Source organism: Rattus norvegicus, chromosome 13 (assembly GCF_036323735.1).
Source record: "Rattus norvegicus strain BN/NHsdMcwi chromosome 13, GRCr8, whole genome shotgun sequence".
Lineage (NCBI taxonomy): Eukaryota > Metazoa > Chordata > Mammalia > Rodentia > Muridae > Rattus > Rattus norvegicus.
In genome coordinates, this window is record NC_086031.1 from 50446110 (window position 1) to 50462235 (window position 16126).

General features: G+C 43.2%; 1 protein-coding gene and 1 long non-coding RNA gene across 7 annotated transcripts in view; one reads left to right on the forward strand and one right to left on the reverse strand.

Annotated features, from left to right (window-relative positions):
• Ddx59 (DEAD-box helicase 59) overlaps positions 1-6784 on the forward strand; it is a 24954-nt gene extending 18170 nt beyond the window's left edge. For 2 of the 3 annotated variants that reach the window (NM_001190820.1, NM_001005535.2), the window contains 3 exons: positions 407-559; positions 1189-1317; positions 6372-6784. In NM_001190820.1, coding sequence (NP_001177749.1) covers positions 407-559; positions 1189-1317; positions 6372-6635 — 546 coding nt within the window. In that variant the 3' untranslated portion in view covers positions 6636-6784. The remainder of the gene's footprint in view (positions 1-406; positions 560-1188; positions 1318-6371) is intronic. The other variant, XM_039090613.2, reaches the window with a different exon arrangement.
• Positions 2083-15097, reverse strand: LOC102547307 (uncharacterized). 4 transcript variants are annotated; one of them, XR_010057013.1, is made up of 4 exons: positions 15002-15094; positions 11559-11641; positions 3404-3633; positions 2083-2523 (listed from the first exon to the last, which is right to left on the reverse strand). It is a non-coding gene; the product is annotated as an uncharacterized LOC102547307 (long non-coding RNA). The 4 variants fall into 4 exon arrangements; XR_358932.5 differs by having other exon boundaries at positions 2083-3633; positions 15002-15097; XR_010057014.1 differs by lacking the exons at positions 11559-11641; positions 15002-15094 and adding an exon at positions 10857-11413.
• Positions 15098-16126: the final 1029 nt, after the last annotated feature.

Genomic DNA, 16126 nt, shown 5'->3' on the forward strand with positions numbered 1-16126 from the left:
TCAATATTTTAACTTTCAAAAATTATATACATGCTTTTTAAAGTTTTTCTGTCCTTGAGACTCTGAACTAATTTAGGCAAACTTGTTGGAGTGGTTAATATACGCCAGCAGCTACTTACAAATATGGCGTCAAGTTAAAGGCAGCTTGTGCTGACCAGTGAGCACAGTTAAGAATTTAAATATATTTGTAATATTAATGATGAAAAAAATGAGATGAGAAGGCTGTGCATTCTTAAATGAGAACATTAGTTTTAGAATATGTTTTTTATTTTAGATTATAAAATATAATTTCTTTTTAGCACTATTTGTAAACTGTTTGATAATAACCTCGTGCTAATTGTTTCAGAGACGTTTTCCACATAAACTATGCTCTGTGAATAATTTAATTTCTTGTTTCCTTTTTCAGGATCAGAAGCTCTTTAAGCCTCCAGTGTTAGTATTTGTGGACTGCAAACTTGGCGCAGATCTGCTGAGCGAGGCGGTTCAGAAGATCACAGGCCTGAGCAGCACATCCATCCACTCCGAGAAGTCGCAGGTGGAGAGGAGGGAGATACTGAAGGTGGGGTCTGCGTTCTGTGTTCTCTGCCTTCCAAGTCTGCCTTCCACGGCATTTTCAAGAGATGGCCTGTTACCAGCTGGTTACATGCAAAAACAGACCTTTTTAGTCACAGGGACCCCAAGCAAACGTGACTATAATTTCCTTACTCCTCCTGCTCCTGTGTGTGGGAGCAATAAGCCTGCTGTCTAGAGGATGTGTGCTAGATGGAGAGCTATTCACAGTCTACCCTTGCTGAAAGCAGGTCAGTTTGGCCTGAGGAAGAGCAGAAGCTCGCCGTAAGACGAGATTTGCTTGAGTTAATTAGTAAAATAAATTCCATGGTGGTTAGGGAGAACTTGAGCTATATTCATGTTTCGAGAGTAAGAATTCTATTTCTTGAAACGCTATTGCAGCAAAATACCGAGGTTAAAAAAAAAGTCAGAATTACACATGCCATATAAAATAAGTTCTAGATAGTGATTTTTTTTTAACTTATTTATTGTTCTTTAGACAGGTTTCATTATGTACCCCTAGCTGGCCTGGAACTCTCTCTAGACCAGGCTGGCCTCTGTCTCCCAAGTGCTGGGATTATAGATGTGCACCACCACTCCTGGCCTGAATAGTGAACATTGTTTTTCGTTATTGGAAAGGGACTACTGGAAGGAGACTATGAAGTGGTGGTGAGCACGGGGATCCTGGGCCGAGGCCTAGATTTGGTCAACGTCAAGCTGGTTGTGAATTTTGATATGCCTTCAAGCCTGGATGAGTATGTTCACCAGGTAAGAGGCATCTCTCTCCTGCTAGGTCGGTGTTGAATCTGATTGAATACGCTGCTGTCTGGGTGGGAAAACATTTTTAAAAAACAGAACACAAAACTTTACATGTTTTTAGTCTTAAAAATATGTATATACAGGGTTGGGGATTTAACTCAGTGGTAGAATGCTTGCCTAGCAAGTGCAAGGCCCTGGGTTCGGTCCCCAGCCCCGAAAAAAAGAAAGAAAGAAAAAACGTATACACACACACACACACACACACACACACACACACACACATATGGCTAGGGCTGGAGAGGTAGCTTAGCAGTTAAGAACATTGTATTCCTAGAACCTATCTATAACTCTAGTCCCAGGCTCTCTGACGCCCTCTTTTAACCTCCTCAGATCCCAGGCATGCACGTACATCCGGGCAAAACATTCACTCTCACACATACAATAATTTTTAAAAACTTAAAAAATGAATATATATACTTAGAGACAAAATTTTGGTTCTAAAAACTATATACCCAATCTATATTAGAAACTGGAAATGAGTTTCTTTAATGTTGGGGGTAGAAGAGACGGCTCAGTGGCTAAGAGTACTCGTTGCTCTGCAGGGGAGTTGGTTCTGATCCCCGCACCCACAGAGCTGCTGAAAAGCACCTGCAGCTTCAGTTCCAGGGGCCCATGTACCCTCCTCTGGTGCTCGGTCTGCACCGGTGCACAGAGAGCAGCAAAATACTCATACACATCAATTAGATCTTTAAATGTCAAGCACTAAATTATTGGTTGATTTTTGCCTCTTTTTCTTTTATTTCCTTCACTGAGCCCTCTGGTAGTTTTTATGTTTAGAAAAGAAAGCTGTTTTGAAAGATGGCTTTGAGTTGCTGTATGTGGCCAGAGTAAAGGTGATACTTTAAAATGCTTGTTGTCTCAGGAATCGAGCTTCTCGTCACATCCTTACTTGTCCTAGTCTTTCACCTTTTAAAGTTTCATTTTCTCCTTTGCTGCCAAGAGTGACAATGGCCTTCTTTCTGGCAGAAACAGAGCCTTGCTTGGTGCGCTGTTATCTCACAGCTTCTCCGTCTTCCTTCTCCGGCATCGCTTACACACCCAAGTACAGCCTTTCTCAGATGCACTTGGTCGGGCTTACCTCCCGATGCCACGGTGACTTATGCTTTCAGCGTCTGCACTGTGTGACTGCTTAGACTCAGCCAGGAATTAAATATCCTGCAGGAGATAATTGTTGGAACAAATGAAATGTTTCCTTTCAAGCATTTCATAATTTCAGGTAGAAATTTTTTCTGAAATGTTACACTATTGAGACACTTCTTTGCCTCTTAGAATATGCTATTTATAGTCATTTAACCTTCTATCCCAAGACTCACTCTGTGGCTTTCATCACTACAATATGGTGATGACCTCTGGGCTTGGTGAATATGTAAGGTCTTTTGACTCCGTTCAGATGACTCTGGAGCTAGCTGGTTTTCCTGTTCTGTGCCCAGCTCTTAGATTGTTTCAGCTCTTGAACTAAGTATCTACAGGAAGAGTGTTACACATAACAAAAGGCATAAAATGAGGAGTAAGCCTCTGTTTTTTTGTTTTGAGACAGGGTCTCTGTGTGCGGTCCTACCTGTCTCAGAATTCAGAGATCTGCCTGCCTCTGCCTCCCAGGTACTGGGACTAAGGGTGTGTACCACCACACCTGGCAGTGAGGCTTCTTTACATTTGGTTCTGCCTTTGAGTTTTGGCAGACAATAGTTAAGAAATTATATTACACATGCACATGGGTACACATGTTTGTGTATCAGTACATGTAAAAGAGACCACATCAGACCTACTGTTGTGTGCCTTGCTTTCTTAAATCTATCTCACGTGTCTTTTCTCATCAGCATGCATAACAGGTATCATTTAATAACTGTTCACAGTAGAGAGCGCTTACTCTGTGGCCAGCCTAGTCAGTGTCTTCACTAACTTGCCTGGCTTGTCCTGTTTAAACTGCTACACCATGTTATATTGTGTGACGGTGCTGTGCGTTAACAAATCCTTTATTGATTGTTACGTCTCTCATGTTTTATTATGGAAGAATGCTGCCGGAACTTTGGCGTACTTATCCTTTTGTGAGTGTTTCTATACAGTAACTTCCTCTGGCTGTGAGCCTGGTGGTCAAACCAGGAGTGGCAGCTACAGGAGGCTGAATCAGAAGGATTGTGTAAACCCAGAAGTCTGAACAGCATAGCAAGGCCCTATGTTTCACAAAAGTCGAGTAGAAGTGCTCAGTCAGTGCTGTTTAGTAGAGATCTCCGAGTGGCCGTTTTTATCTTCAGTGGTAGAAAGTTCCTAGGAAAAGAAAGTTGATATTAGATAGCATCAATTCAGCAACCTTAGAATTCATAAAATATTGGAAGTCATTTTGTCTTATACTGTGTATTAAGCCGGAGACTGTGTGCATGCTGGGCAGACACTGAACGACTAAGCCACAACCCTGACTCCTTTTTTAAATTTTGAGATGGCATCTTTCCGAGTTGAACAGGCTAACCTGGAACTTGGAGTGCTTTTGCCTCAGCCTCCCAAGTCCTTGGGATCACAGGTGCCCACTGCCTGCTACAGCTCTGTATCTTGTTACAAATTATCAATAGCTACAGGTCGCATACTGTACAACCCACTCTCTTTTGCTGCTGCTGTTTTGGGCTATTTTATTTGTTTGTTTTTATTTTGTTTTGGTTTGGTTTGGTTTGGGTTTTTTTGCTTCTTTTTTTCGGAGCTGGGGACCAAACCCAGGGCCTTGCGCTTCCTAGGCAAGTGCTCTACCACTGAGCTAAATCCCCAACCCCCTATTTGTTTGTTTTTTGTGACCGGGTTTCCCTGTGTAGCCCTGACTGTCCTGGAACTCACCCTGTAGACCAGGCTGGCCTCAAACTCAAGAGATCTGCCTGCTTCAGCCTCTTGAGTGCTTGGATTAAAGGTGTGCACCACCACTTGACTGTAACTCACATATTTAACGTAAATTCAAAAATTAAATGTTTTAATATTCATACAGTTTAATATATTCATACAGTCAGTTTCAGGAAATTTTTACCACCCTAAAAAGATGGCCCATCGTCAGCAGTCATTCCCCATTCCAGAGCAAACACAAGCCCCTCATCTGCATGCAACCGCTTGAACTCTGTCTCCCCTCATCCCCGTGCTCACACTCTGCTTCTGCCTCTGTACATTCGGCTCTTGTGGTCACTTTGAATAAAAGAAATCATGCCATGTGTGGCCTTCTATAACTTTCTTCTCTTACTTAGCACGTCTTTAATATTTACTCATTCTATAGTATGTATATTTATACTTTAACTTTTTTATTGCCCAAAATATTTCATTCTGGTATGCCACCTCTGTGTACCTATTCACTAACCGTGTGTTTCACTTTTTGGCTGCTGTTAATATCAGTGGCCCTACTGTGAATACTCTGTACAGATTCTTCTGTCCACACACTTTTATTCCTGTTGGCCAGGATCAGAACTGTTCATTTCCATGTAAGTCCGTTTAACATCTTCAGGACCTGCTGGACTGTTCTCCAAAGTAGCTTTTGCACGTTCTTCAGCAATATTTGAGTTCCAGTTTCTCTACGCCTGCCAGCTGTCGCTGTTCTCTGACTGGCTGATTTTGAAGTCAAGGTTTCATTAGTCTGTGTGGTTCATGCTGACCTCGTCTCTCAGTGCAGCTGAAGGTGACCCTGAGCGTCTGGTTCTTCTGCTGGGAGTGCAGCACACACACACCACTGCACTGGGTTTGTGCCCTGCTGCGGTCTAACCCAGGCAGGCCCTCAGTGACAGTCTAAGGCCTCCCTAAGTAAGAACGAATGGTTCATTACGGCTTTGCTTTGCCTTTCCCGGTGGTGATTGGAGCCTCAGGGACATCTTTTCATCACTTACATCCTCTTGGATAAGGGTCACATCCTTGGTCCAGGTTTTAAATTAGTTTGTCTTCATTTTAAAGCCTTAAATATTTTATGCATATTCCAGAAGAGTATATTTTACCAAATACATGATTCCTGAAGTTTCTTTTCTTTTGTGAGTTAGAGCTATTTTTATATTAATTATTTTATTGGAACAATCCAGTGATATACTTAAGCAAATCAGATACAAACCACGTTTGCTTCCTTACTTGGCAGTCCCATTCCCTAGAGGCTTCAGTCCTTGTAACTTGCTTAAAGTTTGTCTTTTACAACCTTAAAACTCCCCTATATCAGTAGGGACCATCAGTTCACTCCACTATTTTCTCCCCCCCCCCCCTTTTATGACTGGGTTTCTCTGTGTAACCCTGGCTGTCCTGGAACTCCCTATGTAGACCAGACTGGCCTCAAACTCAGAGATCCCCCTGCCTCTGCCTCCCAAAGTGTTGGAATTAAAAGTGTGCCACCATACTTGGCTCACTTCAATAATTCTGAGTTTAGACTTTAGATTTTACATTTCAATGTAAAAGTTAGCCATGGCTCTGTCTTCTTCTGAAAAACGTTCTAATTTAATTCATTTTGAATTTAGAAACAAGTAGAGTTTGTGCTTGCTACGGTTTTCCATATTTGAAAATTTGTGTCCATTTAATTCTGTCAAACTGAGAACTCTGTCAAATGGCTTAAATCTAACATTTCAAGGCACAAAGGCTAGAACAAACAATGCTCCTCTGACTTTTCATTAAAAATAAGATAGCAAGAAATGTGTATGTTGGCATCCTCCCTATATACTATATACTATATACTATATACTATATACTATATACTATATACTATATACTATATACTATATACTATATACTATATACTATATACTATATACTATACTAACATATCCAACACACAGTCCAGAGAACACTATTAGGATTGCACACATGCACACATACATACACACCTCACACATGTGTGCGCATGCACATACACATGCATGCTGACAAAAGAAAAAAGGAAGGAGGCCTTATTTGAATGTTAAGCTGTATAAATGCCTCTAATAACAATCTTCATTTCTCTTGAAATGAATGAGATTTGAAGATGTCTTTTTGCATTGTTTGTTTGTTTTGTTTGTTTTTGTTTTCTGCAGGTTGGCAGAGTTGGGAGACTGGGTCAAAATGGAACGGCAATTACATTCATCAATAACAACTCTAAAAGACTCTTCTGGGATGTTGCCAAAAGAGTGAAGCCCACGGGATCCATTCTCCCGCCACAACTCTTAAATTCTCCTTACCTTCATGAGCAGAAGAGAAAGGAACAGCAGAAGGACAGACAGACACAGAGCAGCCTGGTCACAGGGGCCAACCTCATGGACATTATTAGGAAACACGAGAAGAGCAGTTCACAGAAGTGACCTGGCCTGCCGTTTCCCCTGGGTTAATGCATTGCCATCCGAATCTCAATGGCTGCTGTGTGACTGCGTCTGTACACTTGTGCGAGCAACAGAGGGATCTCTAAGTTCTCTTTTAATTTAATAAAATCCGTACAACAATATTGTATTTATTTCCGGTCACAATCCTTGTGTTTCATGAGCAGAGTCAGAAGGTAAATTGCTAGCACAACTTCCTTCTGTCTCTCTGGCCATCATCCCACTGTTTAAGTAGGTAGCTCCAGAGCCGTACTGTGGAGCCCGGACTCGCCCCAGCAGGGCCTTACTCCACGTCCACACCGGAGCTATTGTTGAATGCTTTGGAAGAAAGTGAATGGTTTCAATTGTGGAAACTGCTCAGAGGCATTGAAAAGAAGTACAAAATGTTTAGCTTTGTAACCCGGTTGTTTTCCTTTAGCTTGGTTAGCAGCTTTTAAAATACACTTTCCAAACAGCTCCACTGTCAAATATGCGAGCCTCTGAGGGCATTGTCATTTAAACACTACAGATGTCAACTTCTATACATCTGTCCTTTTATTTCATTTAAAAACTGGTACATTTGTTAGGGAAATTTAGGAGTATGTCAGACAAGTGTTGACACTTAGCTTGGGAGCTAAGATGTCCTCCCTGAGGCTAGGGAGATGTCACTAACAAGGGAGCCTCTGTGCATCGCTTGGATAAGATGTGAAGGGAACAAGGGAAGCCAAGTGCTATAGAAACGCACTTCAAGGCTGAACTCAAGGCACTACACAGAATATGGACTGAGTGCTGCTTGTTTCTGGACAGCAGGACAGTTGTTTGTTTTAAACTAGATTCAACGTTGTTTTATAAGTGAAAATGTGGTAGCCAATAAAACGCTGACTTTACAGATCAATCATTCCAGGAGTGTCTCCACAAAGCGGTAATGCAACCTCATTGGTCATTTACATTCAGTTGGCTTCTGTCTCACCACTGTACTCAAAATGGCCTCTCAGCTGTCTGCTGACCTCGTTAGAACCATGTCCTGCTGATACCGCTTTATTGTGTTGGGTTTGCATGACGTAGGTGAGCAGTAGAGTGGAGAGGGAAGCGACCTCGTGCCCCTTGGTGGGAACGGAGCTGACTGCTTGCACACCCTCAGGGAGGAGACCCACTGCTGCTGAGTTTACCTTTCACCTCCTTCTCACCGGGAGACCCTCAGGCTCTTCCTGCTCCGAATCTCAAAAGTTGGCAGCGTCTGTTTCCTGTTCTTCCACATCTCCTTCTCTGGTTTTTACTCCACCGTCTTGGGGTGGCACAGGGCTGTGCTTCTTTGTCTGACAGATTGGAACCTTAAACTTTAAAAATAAAACTGGCCAGAGTGGTGCTAGTATGTTCCCCAATTAGAGAGAGACTTTTAATCAAATTACACACACACACACACACACACACACACACTCACACACACACACTTATACTTACAGGGCAGGGCAGGGCAGGGCAGATTTTTTTTAAATATTCATTTATTTATTATGTATACATCATACAGCTTTCTGCCTGCATGTACACCTGCAAGCCAGAAGAAGGCATCAGACCTCATTACAGATGGTTGTGAGCCACCATGTGGTTGCTGGGATTTGAACTCAGGACCTCTGGAAGAGCAGTCAGTGCTCTTAACCACTGAGCCATCACTCCGGCTCCAGGGCAGATATTTTTAAAGTTACTATCTACTGTCATAATTCCTGGAAGAAAGACCACACCAAGCAAAACAAGAAGGAAGCATGTATAGGGTGTACAAGGCCAGATCTCGCTCAGAAACAGCAGGAATGTACTATATTATAAACATTTTAATAGTGTTGTAAAAAATGTTGTACAGTTCAAACTATCAATTAGCTGAAGTAACTAAAATATATTCCGTCAATTTAATTATATGACAAAGGTGCTGAACTTTTTTTTTGTTTTGTTTTGCAGAATTGAAGCAAACAGCTTTTCCAGAGTAAACATCTTAATTACGTGTAAGAGGCCTTTAGATTTTGAATTACTCAAATGCCGATGCTTTTTTTTTTTTTTCTTTTTTTTTCGGAACTGGGGACCGAACCCAGGGCCTTGCGCTTGCTAGGCAAGCACTCTACCACTGAGCTAAATTCCCAACCCCATGCCGATGCTTTTATACTTCTGATAGCAAGCACATTCTATAAATTAGAATCTATTTTTCAGAAAGCCAAAGGGTGTGTCTAATTATGGCCTCATAACATCTTACAGAAAACACCGCCACACACCTCACCTGCAACCCACACTATAGACGTAATTTAAGAAATTAAGGTAAACTTATTAACTCAACGTTCTGACGAGGCCTCACTGTTTTCTGGTGGCTGGGTGAATACTGCTGGGTTATGCTCTGCTCTGTGATTCGTATCAGCATCTCTTATACCCCATTTCTATTTTCCACAGACAAGACAGAATTCCCTCTATTAACCTGGGTATGGTGCCTGGGGGGTGGGGGGGACAAGTCACCCAAGGTGACTTTCTTGGCAGCTTGAAGTAAACTGACTCCACACAGATAGGACTCTTTGTTGTCCCCCCAGCCTTGCTCACAATGACCCTGGAGGCCCAAGGTCCACAGTGTGAAAACCAGACAAAGGTAGTTAAGTAAACACACTTCTCTGAGTCGGCTGTTGATGCCAGGAGTTATTGTATAATATGCAGGATTTGTGGTATTATTGGACCCGATCACAAGGAGGACATGAGACCAGAGTGACCTTTAAGATGAATTTTGAGTTTATAAAAGGTTTACCTATCTTTATTTTTCTCTTTGCATCTCAGAGAGAGAGAGAGAGAGAGAGAGAGAGAGAGAGAGAGAGAGAGAGAGCTTGGTAAAACTAACTGCTGGTGGATAATTAGGTTCCAATTATAGAGCTATGCCAATTTTTTCAATTAGCATAAATTAACTACTCTCTCAATCTTGAGCTTGCTTCATGGTTCTCAGAGGTCTTTCCAAATCTCTATTTTCTGTGGTTCATAGTTTCCAGTTCCTATTTCCATATCTCAAACTTACTTCAGAATTCTTGGGGTCTAAAATATAGATGAAAGAGATTAGCCAAGAAGGGCTCCCACTGCTGCTGGACAGTGATTGTAGAGAAAGCTGTTGAATTTGGGGTGCGTTGGATACATTTGAAACTTTTATACTGCTTGGGTGCCCCTCACCTAAAGGGTTTTCAGTTGTTTTGGATTTCAGATGTTTACACATACAGAATGCTGTCTTGAGGGTGAGACCCACATTGAAATACCAACTCATTTGTGTTTCACACATAACCTGGAATGGCTTGAAGGTTGTTTTGTACATTTTCAGAATGTTCTGTTCATCACGTGAAGCCAGGTATGGAATTTTCTATTTATGGCATCCTGTCAGGCTAAAAGTTTCAAAGTGTTTCAGAATTTGGATTTTGCTCACTTTGTATGCACTGTTTACAATCCCATCTGCTTACCTGTGCCCTGTGTATCTTCAGTGTACCCCTTTAATTTTGGGGTTCAAATTCAGCATTCCTAGAGCCAGATTTAGCATCTTCCTTACACGAAGTCCAGTTCCCTTTCTGACTTCCACATTGCTGGTGGGGCAACCATTCCCTCAGACATGCTCAAACCATGATGTCATCACCGAATAACCTCCTATAATCTCCATAGCAACTGAGTCACCAAGTCCTGTGTGGTTTGCTTTCAAAATGCCCAGACTTTGATGTTGCTGCTGAAGCCCGAACCCCTGCCTCCTAACTAAATGATTCTAGCAATATTTGAATTAGCCATCCTTCCTGTTCAGTATCTTTCCAACCAGAACAGGACAATTCCAGAGATTTATTCCAACTCATCCTCTGGAGTAACCTTGCTCAGAATCCTTTAGCTTCTCCCTGTTGACAGCATCAAATCTGAGCTCCTCTGGCTGCTGTCCGAATCCCTCCTTTATCTGAGTCCGCCCTCCATCTCCCTACCCACTGCTTCCTAGCTCCAACCATCTGCCATGGCTGACTGTATGCTCCAACAGTCCTGAACACCACCGCTCAGGGATCGGACAGTTCATCAGAACTTCCGAGAACATAATAGGAATAATTAACTGCTGGCAATGAGAACCGATGTGTCATTGACGAGCTCTCTCAAAACTAAGGGAAGTGAAGAATCTGCCCACAGAAGGCCCTTTTTAATTACAGAGGAAACGCTGCGTGCCCCTCTTCCATTTTGGTATCCTGGGATATTTACCTTGGGATCCTAGAAGCTCCTAAAAGCTGGGCGGGACCCAAGAACGGGTAGTAGAATGAGTTCTGAAACTGGAGAAGCATGTTCCAACTGTCAGTCGGCCATGATGGATGAGTTAGGCAATAGGGAGGACCTACAGTGTGTTTAAGGCACTCTGGGGAGAGGAAGCTAGGTGATGTATAAGAGTTACAAAGACGTTTTACATAATCAGAGTCATTTATCACTTCATCAGCGCACACGTATATAATAGGCAGAGAACTCCTAAGTAGAAATAACGTCTTACAGGAAGTGTGCTTGGCTAGGGGCTGGCCTGTGATGTTAGCGCTGAGGAAGCAGAGGCAGGAGGATTGGCTGGAGCTTGTTCACATTCACGATCAGTACACTAGCCCTGTTCACCACCTCTTCCAGGCCTGCCAGAGCTACACGGCCACACCCTATGGCAATGCCCCTCCTCCTCCCGGAAAGAAAGCATCCTTAGGAAGATAGCAAGAAAGAGAGCTTCCGGGAGGACAGAGCTGGGGGGTTTCTGGATGTCATATTCAAACTCTGTGAAGATTTCTCATGACTATTGGTAAATGGTCACTCCATTTTCTTTAAATCCTTTTGGTGTGAAGGCTCTTTCACGTCTGTCTAGAGATGGCCACTGGGTGATTTAAAGCAAAACAGTTTGGTTTCCCAGCCTTCATTTTCCGTCTCCTGTCCTACCTTAAGACTTGGTCAAGTTGCTCCTCAGCTCCGCCCTAGGCATGCCAGGCCTTTAAGGAGGAATGAGCGCCGGGAATTCGAACCTTCAAGGATGAAGACACAAGATAAGAAGAATCCAGGTATTTCCAAGACCTGCAGGGACCTATAATTATGGTACGGGCTTTTACAACATCTTGTTCCAGGCCACCAAATGGCACCATTTTCTGCAGTCAGTTTGGGTTCCAGGAATAGCGGAGCCTTGCAGACAGATTAACCCATGATAAGACTGGCCCCTTAAGCAAGACCGGTTGGCTCATGGAGAAAACAAGCTGACCGCCCCAAGAGGGAACTGTCATCTCATGATGGAAGCCAAATTGTCTGTTTATGTGAGAAGGGTTCCCTGGAGTCTCGCAGAGCCAGTCTGAGATAGAGCTCAAACACCACAGTTTAGCCAAGACTAGTTAACTATACCTTGTGTTCCCTGCTCCAAATCTTTCCCTGCTTAACCTGAAAGTCCTGGCAGTGTCCTCCTGGAGACAGAGCTGGGCATATTGACCCCTTTCACTGCCACATACGGTCACAATGAATCAATATCCCTTCTTCATCACCATTTCTCTTACCATTTGCTTTTGGAGTCCAGTGGCTAGACTTAACTTGTTGGGTCTCCCTGAAGCCAGGCCTCCCTGTCCTGGGAATCCCCAGGCAGACGGAAGGAAGGATAGCCCTTAGCTTACAACTGTTTCTAAACGTGTTTGACTTTATTTTGAGGGAAAGATAGCAGTATGTTAAGAAATCAAAGAGCAGGGCTGGAGAAATGGTTCAGCAGTTCAGCTGAGCACAGGCTGCCCTTCCAGAGGTTCTGAGTTCAATTCTCAGCAACCACAAGGTGGCTCACAACCATCTATAATGGGATCTGGTGCCCTCTTCTGGCCTGCAAGCATACATGCAGGCAGACTGCTGTATACATAATAAATAAATTTTCAAAACAAAATAATCTGATGTTGAAAGAAAGAAAGAAAGAAAGAAAGAAAGAAAGAAAGAAAGGAAGGAAGGAAGGAAGGAAGGAAGGAAGGAAGGAAGGGGGAGAGAGAGAGAGAGAGAGAAAGTCAAATAGTGGGGCATGCCTATAGTCACAATCTTTGAGGCCTGGGCAGCTGTGACTTGGCCTGCAGCCCCCTCATGGCCCCTCTGAGCCCCCTTGGTTATAGTTCTGACACCTCGCCGGTTACATTTGCTGCACAGCTTGGCTTGCTGACGGGGCACAGGATGCTGCTCAGTCCCTGAGGTTGCAGGCAGGTGTGCATGGAAAGGGCAGGCCTTTGACAAAATGGAAAACACAGAGGCTCCTCTCGATTTCATGAGCATCAAGGTTTGATCCTGTTTCGGTTTTATGAAAGGAAGCAGAATTCTCACGGAAAGATACTCAGACAGCGCCTTATCCCATTAAAACAGCGATGAAGGAAGAGTTCACACTGTGGTGGGAGACACGATGGCTTCCCTGTTTCATCTCAGACCTTCGAGTGAAGTGTAAAGTGGTAATTACGAAAACAGCACTGTGGGTCTATTAAGAGTCCTAATAACAACAAACCAGTCGCTTCGGGGGCACCTTCTAAGCTTCCAATATGACGTAATAACCTAAGGGTGCTATGGTCGGTGAGAGCTTTGAAGCGGTGCTGAAGGAAGACGTGAGCAGAGGGTGGCTGGGTTCTTTCTGATTGTCTGCCCTTAATCCTCAGGGAGGGGAGAGCAAGAAGCAATCCAAGTGGGGCGAAGTGGCCTGAAGAGCCTGAGGTAATTGCCTTTTCTTAAATAGGCCAGTTATTAACCACATAATTTAAAGGCTGCAGCAAAGCTAATGATTAAATTACTTCTAAGATAATAGAGTCGGAATTCCTTTCTCACTAGATAGTCGTCTGTGAAGTGAAAAGGACCTATATAAGTTACATTTTGTTTAGTGAGTTTAATAAAGTTACTTTTATCTTCTGTGTATAAGTGTTTTGACTGCATGTATGTATGCATGCATGTATGTATGTATGTACATATGTGCATGTGGTTGAGTGCCCATGGGGTCCAGAAGATGGCACTGGATCCCTGAAACTAGAGTTACAGGCAGTCACAAACCACAGTGTGGGTGCTTAGAACTGAACCCAGGTCCTCTGCAAGAGCAACGAGTGTTCTTAACCACCGAGCCATCTCTCCAGCACTTTCAGTGATTTTTTTTTTTCAGGAATAAAAACAGTAAGCCAGATTTCTACACTTTAGGGGTGAAAAACACATTGCTAGCTTTTCCTACCTATTAGCGGCGTACTAATTTCTTATCATACTGAGCTCACTCTGTCCCTGCCCTTTAGCGAGTAATCATCATAATTCAGAGCTCAGAGGGCCCCAGGTGCCCAAGGTCAAAGACACAGGAGTCCCAGGCTCCTGTGGGCCTTACAGCTCTGTGGACAGTCTTCTCTGTGCTCAGCTGTGACATCGATATGACAGGATACACACTCCTTACTCCGTGCATGTGACTTTTCGGTATTTCTTCTTTCTTCTCCAAGCTGGGACCATTTCCTTTTTTTAGAAGCAAGACCTGTAGATATGGAAGTTTCTTCCGTCCCTTTTACCTCCCCTAAAGAAACCTAGGCAGCCTCGGGGCCTGTTGGAGGGTTAGGACCAAGCCTGAGCACACAGATGTCTATGAAGCATTGTGCCTGCTTTATTTCCCCATTGGCTCCCAGTGAATACTAAAGAAATAGTTACAAAGAACATGGCTTAGAATAAAATAAGACATTCAAACAAATGTATACATTAGAAAGATATATGATGTAACATAACAGACCCTATCAATAATATCGTATGTCTTTTTTTACCCTCTTACTTTTTGAGACAAGGTCCCAGTATATAGCCAAAGCTGGCCTGAAACTCGCCATGTAATTAATCCAAGGTGACCTTGAATTTGTAGTGATCCTCCTGCCTCAGTCTCTTGACTCACAGTTGTGAGATGCCATACCTGGCTTGTATTTCTTTTACAAAATCATGAATTTACGGTCAGTAAGAGCAAGGCTATTATTAGTCATGTGGTCCTAGCTACTCGGAAGGCTGAAGCAGGAGGACCTCTTGAGGGAAAACAGTGAGGCCTGCCTTGGAAAGAGGGGTATGGAGGAGGAGCTGAGGTCTGTGACATTGAAAGGTGTGTGTCTAAGTACAGAATCCATAATCTCGAATAGCTGTCGTGAGATAAAACAGAAAAGTACCCCCCTTTGTATCTATAAGCATTATAAATGACAAAATTCTTCCTTGTGTTCTTAACTGACCTGACATAGGTTTTTTTTTTAATGCCCTTAATTTGCTGATATATGGTTCGGAAACTGATGAGAATTGTTAGGACCAAGGTAAACTATTAAGGCCTACATGGAGTGTCAAGGCCTCGGTAACTGTTACCGGGCCAGCCCGCCATGATGAGGAAACTTACTCACCTGTTTCTGCTGTTATTAGGAAGCTTTCTAATGCCACGGTGGACTACACATTCTGTTCTGTTCTATGTCCTTGGAAGCCTGGCACCATAGAAATAGAATTGTTTTGTATAGTTACCCACAATGAGCATGGACCAGAATCCACCACCAGACGCACTTCCTGCACCATAAGAGCGTGTATAAGCTCTTACGGTATTTGGCTTTATAAGCTGCCCCTGCATGGACCCCAACATAAGAGAGACGCCTCTACCAGTATAAGAAACTACTTGGAATAAGACTTCCATTTTGAGTAGTGGTCTAGTAAAGTTTAAGTTCCCAAGACTCCCTGGGAACTGACATCCTACTTGGCAGGAAGAGACGTGTATGCGGGTAACTGACATCCTGGTCAGGAAGTTAAGACATGAATGTTAGGGGCTGGGGATTTAGCTCAGTGGTAGAGCGCTTACCTAGGAAGCGCAAGGCCCTGGGTTCGGTCCCCAGCTCCGAAAAAAAGAACCAAAAAAAAAAAAAAAAAAAAAAAAAAGGACATGAATGTTAGACTAGTCCCGTCCTGGTAGACAAGTTAGGACATGAATGTTAGACAAGGCAAGTCCCCTGCCACAGTTGAATACCCCGACCAATGGGAACAGGATAAACATACAACAAAGACATGTTCCTAAGGAAATCTCTTATCCCTAAGTCCTGATTGGTGAAATAACTTGGCACAGATGTTTGTGGATTTGGGGCTTTAAAACCCTGTAGGACCTTAACTCAGGGTCATGGTTCAGTTCCCGAATCTGGACCATGGTCCTGGTCCATCAGTCCTGGGGTATATATGCTCAATAAACTCTCCCTATCTGACTGAGGTCAGTGTTCATGTGATTTGTGAGGCAATTCCTGGACCCCAACAAAATTAAAATTTGGGGTTGTTGGGCTGGAGAAATGACTCAGTGGTTAAGAGCACCGGCTGCTCTTCCAGAGGTCCTGGGTTCAATTTCTATCTACCACATGGTGGTTCACAACCATCTGTAATGGAATCTGATGTCCTCTTCTGGCACAAAAGTTTACACTCTCTCTCTCTCTCTCTCTCTCTCTCTCTCTCTCTCTCTCTCTCTCTCTCCATATATATATATATATATATATATATAT